The 18,133-nt window shown below is 43.1% G+C and overlaps 1 protein-coding gene across 2 annotated transcripts in view; it reads left to right on the plus strand.

Moving 5' to 3' along the window:
- DUSP8 (dual specificity phosphatase 8) overlaps positions 1-7,459 on the plus strand; it is a 186,283-nt gene extending 178,824 nt beyond the window's left edge. For both annotated transcript variants that reach the window (XM_030201239.1, XM_030201240.1), the window contains one exon: positions 1,348-7,459. In XM_030201239.1, coding sequence (XP_030057099.1) covers positions 1,348-2,461 — 1,114 coding nt within the window. In that variant the 3' untranslated portion in view covers positions 2,462-7,459. The remainder of the gene's footprint in view (positions 1-1,347) is intronic.
- Positions 7,460-18,133: the final 10,674 nt, after the last annotated feature.

The raw sequence follows: 18,133 nt of genomic DNA on the forward strand, positions 1-18,133 counted from the left end.
GACTTAGTAGCAAAGCTGTGCACTGCCTTAAAAATGATCCCCATTTTGATCCCCAAGTTGGGTCTTCTACTCCCCAGGTCATCTGTGGCTGGGAGTGCTGCAGAAGTAGTGTTTGCAACCCTGAGGAGGAGAGGAAGTCATGGTCATTTCTTAAAGTGGCCTAGTGGTTAGAGTGGTGGACTTTGGTCCTGTGGAACTGGGTTCGATTCCCACTGCAGGCACAGGCAGCTCCTTGTGACTCTGGGCAAGTCATTTAACCCTCCATTGCCCCAGGTACAAATAAGTACCTGTATATAATATGTAAGCCGCATTGAACCTGCTATGAGTGGGAAAGCGTGGGGTACAAATGTAAGAAAAATAAATAAAAATAAAGGTGACACCTAGTGGCTGGATTTGAGGCCCATGATTGCAGGGCTCCAGGCGATGCCTTTGATGGTCCTAGCCTGGAGGTCATACACCATTACAATGACCAAACTAGGTCTGATGGATATGGGGGTGGGTGGGGGTAATATATAATAGAGGGAAAATCACAGGATAGTAGCATATGAAGGCTTATAATGCCAGATCCCAGCCCTGGTTCTAGTTTGACCTGGAAGAGAAAGGAGCTGATCAAAAAAGATAGTATTGCCATCCCAGCTTAAAAATTACATTCATAAGGCTTATAACATGTATTAATAAACAGCAATATACAAAACAGAATATAGGGCTAGATGTACCTCACCCCCAAAGTGGAGCAAGAGAGGTGAGAAATTAAATGACAGGTTTGTTGTTCAAGAGTAAATGCTAGAGGTGAGACTGGAGCCTTGTCAAAATTCTTTGCTTTAACCATTAGGCTGTACCATGTGATGCTAAAACTAAGCCAGTCAACAACATTTGCCCACTGCAAAACTGGATGTCAGTGGGAACACAAATGAATGCAAGCAGTGTTTTGAAGTTCTTCATGGGGAATTAATTGAAGCTGAAACGGAGCTATGTTTACCACTCATTTAAATATACAGGAGGCAGAATTGGAGGGGGGGGGGGGTAGGTTCTGGGATGAAGGTAGGGGAGGGGGAGTGGGGACCGGGGGGGGGGGGGGGGAAGGGGAAGGGAAGGAAGGAAGCTGTGTGGAATAAAAAGTTTTGATGATAGTTAGAGCTGAAATATGTTAGTCAGTTAACAGTAATGATGTTGAATATCTGCAATATGAACATGTAATGTGGAAGTACGAATCATCATTAAAAAATTATTGAACTTAAATATACAGGAGGCATGGAACAGTTAGGAGGGAGAAAACAGAAACAGGGATTTTTTTAAATCAAGTCAGAGTAAGAGTCTAATTACTTCTTGTCTATGTGCCATGTCCAGGTTTGTGAAAGACCGGAGGCCGTCCATATCACCCAACTTCAACTTCCTGGGTCAGCTGCTAGAGTACGAGCGAAGCCTGAAGCTTCTCAAAGCTCTGTCTGCTGGGACTCTACGTGCCCAGGCAGAGAGAGGTGACAAAGACCATCAGCCTGAAAAAGCAGAGGTACCTGAGAGCCTCACACCTGCTACCTCAGAAATGGCCGAGGAGGCTTCAAAAAGCACAAGCTCAGCATTTTCCTGGGCAGAGCCTGAACGGTCTACAACGGCAGTTCCAAAGATTGTGTCTCCAGCTATGCTACAGCAAGGCCTTAATGGGCTTCATTTATCCTCAGAGCGTATCCAGGACACCAACCGACTGAAACGCTCCTTCTCACTGGACATAAAGTCAGCCTATGCTCCCAGTGCCTATCAGGATTCCCTTGGCCTGGCCAAAGTAGGCGAAACTCCCAAACTCTGCAAACTGGACAGCTCCTCAGGATCTGGCAGTCTATGCCAGTTCTCACCAGTGCTAGATAGCCCAGATTGGGCAAGTGGGTCGGACTTGTTATTAGAGGCAAAGATGCGACAAAGACGAAAGCACAGGCACCAAGCAGGATCCCCAGCCCATGGACTAAGCCTTAACTTTAGTGGTATGTGCACGGTGCACAAGAGCAGTGGCATGGAGGACAGTCTCAAACAGACTTTGCGACTGAGCCTGCCTGCTCTGACCCAGCAGAATGCCATAGAGTCAGCTGGCATTGGAGCATGGAGCACCCACTTAGAGACCCCCAGTACCCCATCTGTGGAAACACCCTGGTACTTCAGTGCAGACTCATCGGCAGGTTCCCATGGCACAGGGACACTGTTTGCTAATGCCACCTCCTACTCCTCTTTCAGCTGTGGAACACTGCAGACCAGCTGTGAGATAAGACTGAGGGACAAGCAGCGGCCGGAGCAAAGAGATGCTCGACGGAGCTGGCATGAGGATGGCACCAGTGAGAAACAGTTCAAGAGGCGGAGCTGCCAGATGGAGTTTGAAGAGGGCATGTCAGAAAGCAGATCCCGGGAAGACCTGGGCAAAATTGGCAAACAGTCGAGCTTTTCAGGAAGCATGGAGGTCATTGAGGTTTCCTGACAACTGCATCATAGTGCGGAAACCACAGGGGTATTTAACTAGGGAGGGGGATTATTTATAGAGATAATATACGACAGTTGCAGAAGATTATTAACTAAAAGCCTGAAGCTTGACTGAGCATGCTCTGTAGCTCACTCCCCATACCACTCCTAGCACTGCTAGCTAGATGGACTTCTTTCCTGTTTTAGCATTTATTTTTGATGGTATGCGTTGAACAGGTTTTCTAAGTCTACAGGCATCCGAATGGGAGCCTGTATCCTGATAACTGTGAGCCTCCCCCCCCCCCCCCCCCCCAGTATTACCTTTATACTTCCTGTGTAGGAGGTGACATTTACAGTTTGCATAGGGTGGAAATTGAGAGAGGTCCATATTCAGAGGTCTTACAATTCAGAGCAGCATGGGACAGTGAATGAGGGACACCATACAGTGACACACCCCATCTGTCTGAGGTGGGAGGAGTTCTAAAACACAGGAAAGCAGAGAAGGATAGATATGGGAGGAACACGTCACCCCTTATGCAGGGAGATGGTTGAGACAGATTATGTTCTGAAGACTAGACGCAGGCAAAGCAAATTCTGTATTAGCTCCTCTTCCCAAGGTAGTCTTTTCCAACCAGCACCTGAGCATGCTCAGCAAGTTTCTATGGCTGACCCCATATGCTGCCATACTGTCTCCCTATCCATATATAAATATATATTATATATAATATATAACAGCACAGAAAGGCAAACAGTTTTACTTGCAGTTTTTATCGAGACGTAAATATTTCCAGAATTTGTTGTTGTCTTTCTTGTTATTTATTGACGCTGTTCATTCTGGCAATGATTTCAGAGAGGACATATAAGCATCATTCGCAGACTCTGTTTTTACTGTATGGTATTTAAAATGGAAACATGGACTTTTAAAGCAATACCAGACTACTTATACTACTTTCATAAGGACTGGGTCTCTCCTAGTCCCCCCACCCCCCAAATCTACATAATACAAAGAAAGCAATGCACTTTTTCTCTTCATTGAGGTGATGCATCCCTGAGAATCACGTGGGGTGTCACCGCGCCTACATGTTTGTTTAATGCTTTTAATTTGTATTTACAAAATGGGGCATGGCGGAGGGGGGTGTGGAATATTGAACGCTGTGATTTGTCAGATGGTGTCATGTGACTATATCAAAATCTTTGCAGTGCACAGTCCACACAGAGGTACGAGCCAATGGGAAGGCAGCTTTAACAATTCTCCATGACCTCATAGAACGTTCTGTTTAGCTTGATTGAAATTTTATTTGAGACAGTTGAAGGTATAGGGTGAAAGATTGTGTTTTGTTATTTAAACATAAAAGCAGGTGTAGGGATTTTATCCCAGGACATTTTGAACGCCCAGTAACACGTGACAGCTATCAAAAGATTTCTCTGTTCTTCCTGGGTTGGCTATTGTCTTTTGTCTCCCAGCCTAACTAGGTTGTGTGTTACTCTTTTAATGAAGAGTGGCGCTTCTTCCTATGCCCCTCTTCATTCATTCTCAGAAGAGGATTAGCCAACAGCAAGACAGCTTTAATGATTCTTAATTATGTTATAAACCAGCGGGTCAGCGGTTTAAGCTATAGTCGGACTGTAAAAAAAAAGTTAGAGAAACAGAAGGTTGATTTTGGTCTTAATTGATCCATAAAGTATTCATTTAGCTAGTAAAAAAAAGTTTGTCTTGGCTATGCTGTGGGAGACTTAGACATACTCAGATGTATCTGATGGGTGGACTTGTCTGATAGGTGCCATTAACTGACTGGTGGCCCCCAAATACAGGATTCACTATCTAAATTAATGAGGTATTTGAGGGTTTCAAACCTTTTGGGAAGCCATCAGTTTTATTTATCACACACTAAGAGCCAAATCAGCATGAGCACCAAGATGTTTCACCTGTATAAACATATATATCTCTAGACCATTGTCTCTGCAATCTTTTGTTTCATAAGCTAGTGTGGGATCTATTCAAGTACTGAGACCATCAGATTCCCAGTGATGGCCAAAAAGTATCTGAAGGTGGCTACAGATAGGCAGACTGGCTTGGATATTTCTGGATCTCCTTTAGATTGTGTCTTTGTCCCTTCTCTTCTCCCATAGGTACCAACATTTCCAGATGCTTGGAGGTGCCAGACACAATACAATTTACCCTCCCTGGGCACAGTGAGGGTCATACTTAATACTGGGGGTGCACAGCACCCACTGACTTTCCTAGAGCTGGTTCCTATGTCCCCTCCCCAGCACTGTTTATGAAATGATACCTCTGCAAACCCAGGCCATGGGGTCTGAACACAACACAGACAGGAGGCAAAGCTTGCCTAGTTTCAAAGGAGCAGCACTAGGTTGCAGTTAAGTTTAAATACTTTGGGGGGGGGGGGGGGGTTCAGGCCACTCTGCAGGTTGGCTTAGACAAGTGTGGTTTTTCTTCATGTTTCGACTCTGATGGGAAAGGGGAAAAGATTGAAGGAAATCTAAAACTAGGGTAAAACAGAGATTTTTGTCTCTGGTTTTAATCATAAAATTGAAGTACAGTGCACCACACCACCCTCCACACTGTTTCCTCTCTTACCAGCACTATACTCCTTTTCAGAAGTCATGGGCCTGCTCTGCTAATCATGTAATGAATAAGATTAACAGAGCTGACCCACATGGATTGAAAATGCAGTGATGGCATTACAGAGACAGTGTAGTGTTGTGTGAATAGTGGTTGGAGGAGTTGGGATGGTTTAACTGGGGCTGATATGTCAACCTATTTCCTGGAGAAACATTGTATGTTTTATGGAATTTTAGCAAAAAATGTTGATCCCTGGCTTAGAGCTCCTAAAAATATAATTTTTCCTAGTAATTCCTTTAGTTCTTATCAAATGTGCTACCAACATTTCCTTCTATTGTGGAATCATTCCTGGTCTCTGGCCTAGACCATCACACTCCCAGGAATGAATGGAGTAGATTCACGTTTTAGTCCAAGAGTAGACAACCACAGTCACCGAGAGCCACAACCCAGATGACTGTTCAAGACTGCCACAATGAATATGCATGAGATCTATTTCCATACAATTGAAGTGGTACATACAAATCAGTCTCATGCATATTCATTGTGGAAATCTTGAAATGCTGACTGGGTTGTGGCCCTCGGACCGTGGTGGCCCACCCCTAATCTAAACTCCCACCAACCTTCAGTACTTGTTTTCTTTAAAAATATATTGCATATGGGCACTCTAGGAAGGCATGAAGTGTGGATCCCGTGGCTGGGGGGCAGCATGACAGCACCCCTCACCAGTCTGGAGAAGCCAGTGCCTGGGCCCTACTTCTTTCCAAATGTGGCAAGAAGGAGATGCTAGGACCATCTGTGGACCAGGCATCTAGGAAAGCGCGGTACAGCAGGTTGTCAGTGAGTGTGGATCCAATGAAAACCCCATATTTCATCACCACTTCAGGATAAAGATGGCTCTACCTCATATGTTGACTCTGGGTAATTCTTGTGCATCTAGAGCTGTCCTTGGCTTGTAGATTTTTTTTTCCAGTTACATGGAGTCAAAATGAAGAGCAGAAGCCTGGCATGAAAACACCACCCTGTGATATTTTTGTTAATGCTTGGGATTTTGTAGCTACTTATTTATTCCACTCACAGAAAGACAGACAGGGAGAACTCAGGCAGGAACATAGACATACCCAGATCCACACACACACACACACACACACACACATACACACCCACTAGGAAACCCAGAGAAGTATAAACTCAAAGATGCTTAGGAATACACAGGCACAGCCTGAGGGAACTACAAACAATGATATACAGGGATATACTCAATTAGGAATGTGAGCAGAGAGATATGCAGGGATGTATTCACACACGGGGAAACTATTTCTCAATTTATCACAGCAACCCTCTAAATACAGTAAAGAAAAAGTAAAATAATAATAATAATCTTAGCAACAATATACATTTTAGAAAGTCATAGCAAAGTACTATGAATAGGCGTAAATGTTAAAATCTGTAATCTAACATATCAAAACACAAAAAAAATCACAATACATGAAATTAGCATAGAAACCTCTAATCCTGAACTCATGAGATCCAATATGCAACCCAGTTTAAATCAGAACAGAAGCAGTTCCTCAGTACTGATTTCCAAACAAAACCACAGCTCTTATAGTTCAAATGCTGAACCAAAATGCTAGTCCCACAATGTTGAAATACTGTGGTCAGAGCTGAATTCAAACACTGAACACAACATTTAGATATATACCTAGATAGTCTGTACCAGCCACTACCTGGCTATTGGCTCTGAATATCTGGCTATAGACCAGGCACCGGAAGGTATCTCCAATTACATCACTGTCTCAATTTACCTGGAGAGTAATCTGGGTACCGGATATCGTGTAGCTGTGCATTAGCTCCATCCCCAGACTACCCAGCTAGTGCTGAGGCATTCAGAAGTGACTTTCAGTGGCATTATCTGAAAATAATTGACTGACCCCAGTGAGTGCTAGGTATCTTGGTAGCCATACCTGCCACCTGGATAACTAGCGTTGAATATCAAGTCCTATGTCTTTAAAAGCTTACAGATGCTCTAGAGCCAGTCTCAGTTCATTCTGGAGTTGCTTCCAGAAGAACTATTGGCAAAGTGCTCACTTATGAGCCCTGGAGCTGTTTTATTGAAGGAACTTTATCCTAATGATCTCGGAGCGTAAAATTGGAGTTGCTACCTCAAATATATTGGGTCTAGATTATGTAAACCTTAGAAACAAGACAGGCCAATTTAAATGTGACTCTACTGGCAACAGGCAACCAGTGTAATTTCTCAAGATAGGGAGGAATGTTTTCCTTTACCGCAATTCACTAACATATGAACAGCAGTGTTTTCTTTCTCTAACTGCAGATGTCTTATAACCTTGCTGGGTAACCTCATATTCAAAGCATTGTAGCCAGTGGCATAGCTACGTGGGGCCACGGGGGCCTGCCCCCCCCAAAAAAAATTTCCTCTGGGCCTCTGGTTTTGCTGATGGGGGGGTCCCCAACCCCTGCCAGCTGAAGTCTTGTGCAGCGCCGGTCTCTGGCACCGCCACATTGCCTGCCCTGATCTGTCTTCCCCTCACATCCGGCATTCTCCTTCTAGTGAAACTGAGAATTTCACTAAAAGGAGCATGCAGGACATGAGGGGAAAAAATAGCAAGGCAGGCAACACGGCGGTGGCGCCGGAGACCGGCGCTGTAAAAGGCTTCAACTGGTGGGGGGTTGTGGACTCTTGCCAGCCAAGGTATTTGCTGTGGCAGTGGGTGGGGAGCGACAGGGCGGCAGACCAAAATGTGCCCCTCCACCTCGGGCTCTGGCTCCCTCCCACCACAAGGTCTGGCTACACCCTGATTGTAGCAGTCCAAGTGCAAAGTTACCAGGGCTTGAATATTGACAGCTGACTCAGCTCTGAACAGTGGCTCCCGATCTCCTTGCGTATCCAATTTAAGATTCTTCTTTTTGTCTTCAAAGGTTGATTCCCATCAGCCCTCACCTACCTGCACAATCTTCTCATACTCTACGCCCGGACCCGCTCCCTCCGTTCCTCTATATCCAATCTTCTTGCGCTCCCGTCACCATAGGTTCTTCGTCTTGTCACTCGCAAATCAGCCTTTAGTTACCTTGAACCTTTCCTCTGGAGCTTTCTTCCGGATCAGCTCCACTCTGAAGCATCTCTCCGCAAAATTAAAACAATCCTGAAAATTAAAAAACTCACTCCCACTTGTTCACTAAGACTTTTGCCATACCCGTACCCTAAACACGCCCTGTTTGTTCATCTTTACCCTATCCCCTTCTCCTTCTGTTTTTTTTTTTCTTCGCTCTCCCTCCTTTCCCCTGTAGCCTCTTTCTGCCTGCCTGTCTTTGGGCATTTTTTGTTATAAACCGCAGAGCTGCCCTTGCCAGCCACCTTGCAGTATAGCAAGCATGGTAAAATAAATTTTTAAAAAATGGCTTATGCTTTTTAAATATAAGAATGCACTTTCAGGTTTGGTTCCAAATACATCACCAGGTTTTTTTTTTATTTAATAGAAACAAAAATGAGGTCCACACATTGTTAGATATAGTCTTAGAAACCAGCTCTACTTATTCAGAGGCACACACAGTAAGAAATGTAGATATATAGTGCACAGTCATATTGTTCTCTACCTAGGAACATTTTTTCACACTGAGACAAGCACATTCCAGCTGCCCAGTGTATGAGTTCATGCTCACATGCCACTGTAGTCACAAAGCCAGACCCATTCTCACTCAATAAAACTACCACTTACATTATACAAACCACTTCCACTTGCACAACAGCACAAAGTTCGCTTCACAGACACCTTTTCTACAGTGGGAACAGATCAATGAAAGGACATGAGAGTAGGGTAACAGGTCTCTGCAGGTTATCAGAAGCAGAGTCATCTTCTTCAAGTACTGCTCCATGAAGAGTAGGACCACAAGTTCACCAGTCCGATAGTGCAAATTTAGGACTGTTTCAGCCTGTCTCTGATAAGCTGCAACCCTCCCCGTTCACCTTTCTGAGTAAGAAGGCAGGAATCAGATGCATTCGTAGAAGACAACTTTTCAAAAATGATTGGGGATGCTGAACTCAAACCAAATTGCCCTTCATTGGACACAGTGCAGGAGTTTGCTTAATATTGGGTGTGCTGAAGCACCCACAGCACCCAGGGAGCTAGTGCCTATGGATGCAGTGAGACCCCAGAGCTTTCTGTTGCTTATACAAAACCTACAAGGCAAAATGTGAGAACCCCCGACCTAGAGTAATTGCATAACAACATCTAAAACAGCAAGACTAAGAGAGTATCTGCGATACAGCATTGTTGCTGTCACCAAACCATTGCACAAAGTTGTTTCTAAGTGTGTGCCTAGGGTGCTCTCAAGTAATATGAGAAAACTGTGAGGAGCACTATAACATCATCGTACTGTTGTAAGAACCAGAAAGCACTGCGGTAGGAGACAGATAGCACGGCTGCATTCAGGCTTTCTTTAATGTAATGCAGAACTCTGTTGCATTGTTTCAAATGGGGCCTCTCCTTGAAGGCATTTTAACAGTGTGTTTTTCTTAACATTTGTAACAATGCCAACTACAAACATGGATGGGAATTGACAGCATAAGTCCACTGGCAATTATGTGATCACACTAAATATAAATCCTTAGGCCATACGTTAGCATCTAGTATATGAGGAGTCTCATGAAGATCATACTCCCTTCTTTCTCTACCCAATCCAACCACTTCAAAATGCTAAAAAGGATCCTGAGAAAGCATAAGACAGGGCTACCCAAACCTCTCCTGGGGTCTCCACAAGTAGGCATGTTTTCAGGATAGCCACAGATTAATATGCATGAGATCAGTTTGCATACACTGAGGCTCAAGGTTTGGGAAGCTCTGGCATGAATTCCATTCTACCAGTCTTGATTTTTGTCTTATTACATATGTAGCCTTTTCAGTCTTGTTAGTCTTATGGAAGTTACAACAACAAGCCCCTTCATTCAACAAGATCAAATCAGGGCTTATTCAGATTTGTATAGTGATGCCCTCTAATATGGTTTTCAGTATTTCTGCATCACCATGACAGTTAAGTCTGCCCAGAGTCCTTTAACTTTGATCTTTCTACACATCTTATTTTGGGACTTGCAATCCTGTAGGGTTACCAAATATCGCTATACCACTGTCCAAGGCTGAGGTTGCCTTGTGCTTCTGCAGCTTTCAACCCAAAGGTTCATATCATCATGGGCATCTCAAGCAATCTGCCAGTCATACCCATGTCATCATACAGATGTATTACTAACCTTTTCCTGTGTCATCATGCTGCCATCAACCTCACTCCATGTCATCAAGCAATTGTATTATCAACCTTATCCTGTGTCCTTGTGCTGCGACCTTACCAACCTCACGCCATGTTATCAAGCAACCTACCAACCTTAAGCTGTGTGCTTATTTGGCTGTGTCACCCACCTCACTCTATGTCATCTTGATTTTTTGATCTTGTTCTGGTTTTCTCAGAACCATACCAGGAACCAGAGTGTATTTGGATGTGACTCAGAAAACCAGGACTGTAATGTAACGTCATGATGACAAAGACATCATTATCTGCACCTAGAAATCTAGCCTCGCATCCAAGAAGGCATTGTGGATTTCTTGTCCCAACCGGGTTCTCGGGTTTATTTGTGTCTTTACAGGTTTCTATAAATTTATTTTATAATTTAAAAAAACTAAGGTTGAATCCACTTAAAATTTGTCTTTTTTTTCTGTTGTTAATTTGTTAATAATAAACAATAAGCTACTGCTGTTGTAACTACAGCCTAAGTTATTGATTTAAATATTTATTACAATTGTTTCAATTACTGTTATGATGAATATCATGTATCTTTTATTTTAACTTTGTTTCATTGTGGGGAGGGGGGATTTGTGTGTGTATGTGTGGGAATAGTTGTTTTGTACACCCATTCTTTCACTGCTTCCCCTGGATATCCTTTACTTTGGTCAGTCTTGATGTCTGAACAAATCCTGGTTTTCTCAATACTCTCTGGCAGTGTCCTGGAACTTTTCTTCTTGTTCTCAGTGCAGTTCAACTGGGATTGGATTATCTTGGATTGTGTTACTTCTCTCCCCTTATTAGTTATGGATTTCTATCAGTCCTGATATGTTAGGGTTTGCTGCATAGAAATATGTGCATTCTCACAGTGGTGAGCGGATGTGGGCTAGGCTTGAGGAATAATTCCTCTTTTATCAGTGTACAACAGTGGCACTAAGCTGGTACCATATACTGAACTATGCTATACCAGTATCTCTTCAGCTACTCTAGATACAGCAGTGACACCTATACTGAATTTCTGCATTACTGTGAGACATGTAGGGGCCCATCTTTTTCAATATTAATTTTAATTCCGCAAAACTTTAAATGAGATAATAATTGTTTAGCTTGAAGGAAAACCACAAGTCTATCAAGTACAAACTTCTAAATTTTTAGAGGGTAGAAGTGAAGGACACAGATCTGTAAGATCCCAAGGTTCCTTATAACTGAGTTACAACCCCCCCCCCCCCCTTTACCAAGCCATGCTAGCGGCTGCCAGTATGGTAATGCCAACGCAGCCCATTCAATGTGAATGGGTTGTGTCAGCATTGCCGCGTGGCTTTGTAAAAGGTGGGGGTTACTGAGAAGCGGTTCAAGTCCAGGGCAATATCAGAGCACAGTAAAACAGGACTTCTATCCCAAATCATAGCAACGAGTAAAACACAAAAACTACATTACAAAGATAAAAGCAGCATGCTCACAAATAAATTATGAAGCACTCTGAGATTTATTTTATTCAAATCAAATACCACCTGTCCTATTGATAATTGGAATATTATTGGCTTTTATTATAGAGTTATACAACTGAAGGTGGCAGAATTATTTTTAAAAAATGGGAATGTAGCCAGTCCCAGGCACTAGATTGATCAAATAATCATCCGGGCCTTGTAATACTGGTTATGATAGAGATACATTATGGTGGTTCTACTGCAGAGCCATAAACATGTAGCCCTCTAGGCCACTGGATGGAGACAATAATATTCCAGCTGTGATTTGGAAGGAAAGCTGAAGCTGCTACCTTAGAAGTAATTTGAAGTTCTGGAACCCTGTGAGGTGGAGACCTCCAGTGTGAAGAAAAGTTGAATGGGTGATTTCACCTTAGCAACTCTGCCAGCAGTATTTTCTTCTTGGAGTTTGGAGAGAAGGAAGTATAGATCAACCAGTGTTCAAAACCTCACATCCTTGTCCTGGAGTTTCTGAGACTATTATTAGCCTATAGTGTTATTAAACTATAAAGGGGACTAGTCTGCAAGAAGGGCATCCCACAAAACCACACTGACATCTCTACAAAAGTGGAATCATATTGACCAAAACTCTGGCTAGGAGGTAGACAGCCAACAACTAAATTTATGTATTTATCAGGATTTATTTACCGCCTTTTTGAAATAATTCACTCAAGGCAGTGTACATTAAGAATAAATCAAACATATGCAATAGACAATTACAGCAGTAAAAATATTCAAATAACAGTACAAAGTATGGCATAATATACTACTTACAATGTCAACACAATACGTGATAGAACATTTTACTAGACAGCATTGGGTATCAACAACACTTTAAATGAGATAACAATTGTTTAGCTTGAAGGTAGACCACAAGGCTATCAAGTCCAAACATCTACATTTTTGGAAGGCAGAGGTGAGGGGCACAGAGCTGTAAGATCCCAAGGTTCCTTATAACTGAGTTGTCCTGAAATCAGCAGCTAATAGCAAGGGAGGTATATGCTCTTCCATGTCTAGTTAGCATGAAAACTCATTTTATAATTAGTCTTTAAGATTGCAATCCTAGTACCAAATCCTTAAAACTCCTAGGTTCCTACAACTGATCACCCTCCCATTTCAGTTCTTGTGATTTGTGCCCCTTTGCCAGTCCCTGGCCTGGGTTTCTATAGTAAGATATTTTCCTTCTGAATTAATCTCAGGCTGTGACCTATTGCAATGAGATGTTGTCTGAGTTCCAAAAAGATCCGAACCTTCCTTCAAGAGTTGGCTGTTTCTATAATTATTTAATTCTGTCTCACATCAGTGATTTGTTTTCTTTTTTCTGTGTTGTGTTTCCTTCTTTACACTCTTTTGTATTTGAGAACAATGTGTTCTAATTTAAAAAAAATCAAAATAAATGGTTGAACATTTGGCATCTGTATATTTTGTTCTTTGGTGCTAAAAATGAAAGATGAGGTGGATTTCTCTATGGGGTGATGTTGGTGTACAGGGCCTTCGCTGGACTCACATAGGTATATGTATGAAAAATATTTCCAAATCTCTGATGGCATAAGCATAAGCAGTGGGACCTGATGGAATACACCACAGAAAATTGAAAGACCTCAAGAAAGTGCTACTGAGGGACTGGGGGAGAATGGAACTAGTCCAGTAGTTCTCAAGCCAGCCCTCAGGACACACCTATCCTGTCAAGATTTCAGGATACCCACAATGAATATGCATGAGATAGATTTGCGTACAGTGGAGGTAGTATATGCAAATTTATCTCATTCATATTCATTGTGGATATCCTGAAAATCTGAATGGCTTGTCCCAAGGTCCGGATTGAGAGCCACTGATCTAGTCCCATTCCACAATACTAGGAACAAGGAGGGGAAAGGTAACTACTGTATATAGACCTGTCAATATAACTCAAGAAGTGGGAAAACTATGGCCTGCTGGAAGTGACACACAGCTGTCTGATTGGCTCCCAGTGCAACCGTTAGGTTTAAAAAGTTATTCATCCTTATTCTGACTTCAGTGATGGGCAGAACCAGAGCAAGACATAGGAGGGTGAGGATCCAGAGACAATTGTGTCAACACAGGATGGGTAGTTGGTATGGTGTCGGTGGTAAGAGTATGAACTGCAGCCAAAAGAAGACTGCCACATCCATCTCCCCACACATCTTAGCTAGTATCTTCTGTGCATGTGCTTGGCTCAGAGCAGCATGGATGTGGTCTCACTTTTTTTCATCCAATGCAATAAATGTAGTGACCTTTGAGCGAGGAGTCAGTGAAAGTCACCCCACTTGCCACCTCCTATTGGTGACCCTGGCTAAAGCTATGGAAACTCTACAAAAGGCAAGAATAAACAGTATCTACAAGCAAGTAGAGCACAGGACCCTAGATGACGTGATTCCATCAGAGAGAAATTTCACCAAATAAATTGGATTGAATTCTTCAATGGGAACAGAGGATTTAGGGTTTTGCATTTAGTTAACGCCTTTTGTCAATAGTGCAAAGTGAGTTACATTCAGATACAGTAAGTATTTTCCTGCCTCCAGAAGGCTTACAATCTAAGGGCCTGATATCCAGCCAGCAGTGATCAGCATTTTGCTGACCACTCCTGGCGTCAAACCCAAAAATTCATTGAATTTCCAGGTATAGGAAACCAGCTAAAACAGCCAGTTAAGTGCAATATTCGGCACTTAGCCAGCCATGAAGAACCACATAAAGGTATGACTTCATTTTATGCTGTCCTCTTAATGTGGTTATCTTCCAATCTAATCTGAGATTTGTACACCACACTACTCCCAGCTTGAGGATCAAGGCGGTTCACATACAAGAAACTCACAATAACCAGTTAAGGGCTGAATCAACATTTAACCGGCTATGTGCCGACTCAACCCGGAACGCCCCCAAAATAGCCAGTTTTGGCTTGAGCACTAACCAGGGTTAGAAGAATGGTCAATGGTTAAGAAGTTGAGCTTTGATTCGAAAAGTGTATCTAAGGGTGACACAAAAGTATCCCTAACTAATCTTTGCAGTGCCCACTAGGCCTTCTAGGTTTTCCAGTCAATACTGGAACAGTATCTGTATATGGTTCAGTGCAATGACGACATCCACATGAAGGACTGTTTATCCTGCTGTCCATGGAAAACAACAGTTACAGAATAGAAAGTTCTAAGCTGCTTGGAGTCATGAATGAGACTTTGTGAAGCCTAGTTTATGTGTTTTGTGTAGTCTACATCAAATTCCTGGTAGCCTGAGCCCAGACAATGGCTGATAAGGTCTATCATGGAGTAATGTCTTCCAACTGTGTTTACTTTTGGCATAGCATGACAGGAATGAGCTACACATAAATCTGTGCTGAAAAAAAATACACCTAGGCGTATTCTGTAAAGTACGCCTACATTTAGATGTACTTTATAGAATATTTCTAAATTTCAGCGTGGTTTATAGAATACACCAAGGACCCATCTGCACGACTAAATTTAGTCATAGGCAATTACACCAAATAAAATTTGGTGTAAATTCCGATGCCTACATTAGGCGTGGATCGAGTATATTCTATAATAACGTGCATAGATTTTAGAGATGCACACAAGCCACCCATGCCATGCCCCCTTTTCAACTGTGCGACTTAGAATTTACACACATCACGTTAAAGAATATGCTTAGATAGTTGTGTGTGTAAATTCTAATTAATGTCAATTAGTCTCAATAATCGCTTTTTAATTGGCAATTATCGGCACTGATTGGTTTATTAGCTAATTAAGTTGCATGCGCAGAATACAAATGGATTTGAGTGTGCAGATTAAGTCATGCTATATAGAATCCAGGGGATAATGTGAGGTATGTTGGATATAATCTCTCTCACAAATTTACTGGTAGTGCTCTTCTCAGTACTTTCATGATGCCAACAAACAGATCTTCATAAGGGGTAATGTATATGGGGATGGGTGTTTTGTATCAGCCCAAACATTTTTGTATCATTTCCCATGTTTGCAGCATTGATCATTTTGTTTTGTTTTTGTTAGTCTTCATTTTCTTTCGCGGGGCAATGGCCTTAAGAGTGCGCCCTCTTTGCAAAGGGGGCACACTATTTTGGAAAAAGTGTGCACTCTTTTCTGATAGTACATGCATGCACTATTAGGAAAGAGTGAGCCCTTTTTGCAAATAGTGCAAACTATTATTGGCCAGAAAAAAAAATCCACAAAATGTCATTTTTTTTCTGCTGATTTTCATTTGTTAAAAATATGCAATTAGAACATAAAAGTAGCCATACTGGTACATCTAGCCCAGTATCCTGTTTTCCAAACAGTGGCCAAGCCAGGTCACAAGTATCTGGCAGAAACCCAAATCATGGCAACACTCCATACTAAAAATCCCAGGGCAAGTAGTTACTTCCCATGTCTGTCTCAAGAAGAAAGATGTGGTAGCCGTGTTAGTCCACTTTTAAAGGTAATCAATATAAATAAAATAAAACATAGAAAAGAAAATAAGATGATACTTTTTTTATTGGACTAACTTAATAAATTTCTTGATTAGCTTTCGAATGTAGCCCTTCTTCATCAGATCAGAAATAAGCAAATGTTGATAAATAACAGTATATATAAGTGAAACATCAAAACATTTCAGTGACAGTCTAACAGGATGAGGGTGGGGAGGGGTTTAGGTGAGAGACAGGGAGAGCTGGGTGGATGAGGGACAGGGAGATATGCACGGTGATAAGAGGGTGACAAAGCAGTAAACTTTTATGGTTTATAATGGGCTAGAAAACCCAGATCTTCATTAAGTCCTGTCTGGTGGGTGTCATATTTAATCATTCTGACTTCAAAGGTCTCACGTTCCTGGATTGTCTTAAAGTTTCCTTTTAATATTCTCACCATAAAATCATTGATATAGTGCTCTGGTTTTGTAAAGTGCTGCCCCACAGAAGTGACATACTGGTTGGCACTGGCATTTTTCATATGATGTCTATGTAAATTAAATCTCTTCTTTAACATCTGGAGACATTTCTATGTAAGTGAATATTACTTTGCTTAAAGATTTTGTGATTTAAAGCTTGAGTTAGAGGAGATGCTATGTACATGAGTATTACATAATATACACATGTTCACCTGTAGACTACATGCCCACATTTACATTAACTTTGGAATAAGTGTAAATGGCTGTGCTAGCATTTATGCAGAACTGCCCTCTCTTCTGTTTGTTTGTCTAGACTCTGGTTGCCTATCGAACCTTCTCCTGTGCCTTGCCGGGTGACTTGGCTGCCATGAGTCGGGCTCCAGCTAACCTTCAGGTTGACAAGGTAGCGCTACCTCGGTTGCAGTCATGGGCATAGTTTGGGGGGGGGTGAAGGGGGGCATTGCCCCCCAAATGGAGGGCTGGCGCAACGATGCAGGCAGCTCTCCCTCCATCCCGCCCTCAGCTCCCTGACTGACAGCCCTCCTCTCCGTTCCTTCCCCCCCCCCCCCCCAGGAACGTTTAACCTTTTTATTTTCAGTGGCAGCGACGGCAGTGAAGAAGAAAGCACTAGGGCTGGAGGCGAGCCCAAGTGCTTTCTTCCTCACTGCCGTCACTGCCAGTGAAAATAAGAAGGTTAAACATGCCGGGGGGGGGGGGGGGGAAGGAACGGAGAGGAGGGCTGTCGGGGAGCTGAGGGAGGGCATGGAAAAATCGCTGGACATGGAGAGGAGAGGAGGGTAGGGGGAGAGAAGAGATTGCTGGACATGGAGAGGAGGGCAGGGGAGAGAAGAAATCACTGGACATGGAGAGGAAGGGAGGGCAGGGGGAGAGAAGAGATCATTAGACATGGAGAGGAGAGGAGGGCGGGGGAGAGAAGAGATTGCTGGACATGGAGAGGAGGGGAGGGCAGGGGGAGAGAAGAGATCACTGGACATGGAGAGGAGGGGAGGGCAGGGGGAGAGAAGAGATTGCTGGACATTGAGAGGAGAGCAGGGGGAGAGAAGAGATTGCTGGCCATGGAGAGGAGGGGAGGGCAGGGGGAGAGAAGAGGTCACTGGACAGGAGAAGAGGGGAGGGGAGGGCAGGGAGAGAGGAGAATTGCTGTACATGGATGGATGAATGGGGACAGGGGAGAGAGGAATTTTGCTGGATATGGGTGGATGGAGGAGAGGGCAGTGGAGAATGGACATTTGCTGGACATGGATGGAGGGGAGGGGAGGGCAGGGGAGAGAGGAGAATTGCTGGGCATGGATGGATGGATGAATGGGAGCAGGGGAGAGAGGAAATTTGCTGGATATGGGTGGATGGAGGAGAGGGCAGGGGAGAGGAGAATTGCTGGACATGGATGGAGAATGAGGGCAGGGGAGAGAAGAATTTTGCTGGATATGGA

This window comes from Microcaecilia unicolor, chromosome 4 (genome assembly GCF_901765095.1).
Source record: "Microcaecilia unicolor chromosome 4, aMicUni1.1, whole genome shotgun sequence".
NCBI classification, from domain to species: Eukaryota; Metazoa; Chordata; class Amphibia; order Gymnophiona; family Siphonopidae; genus Microcaecilia; species Microcaecilia unicolor.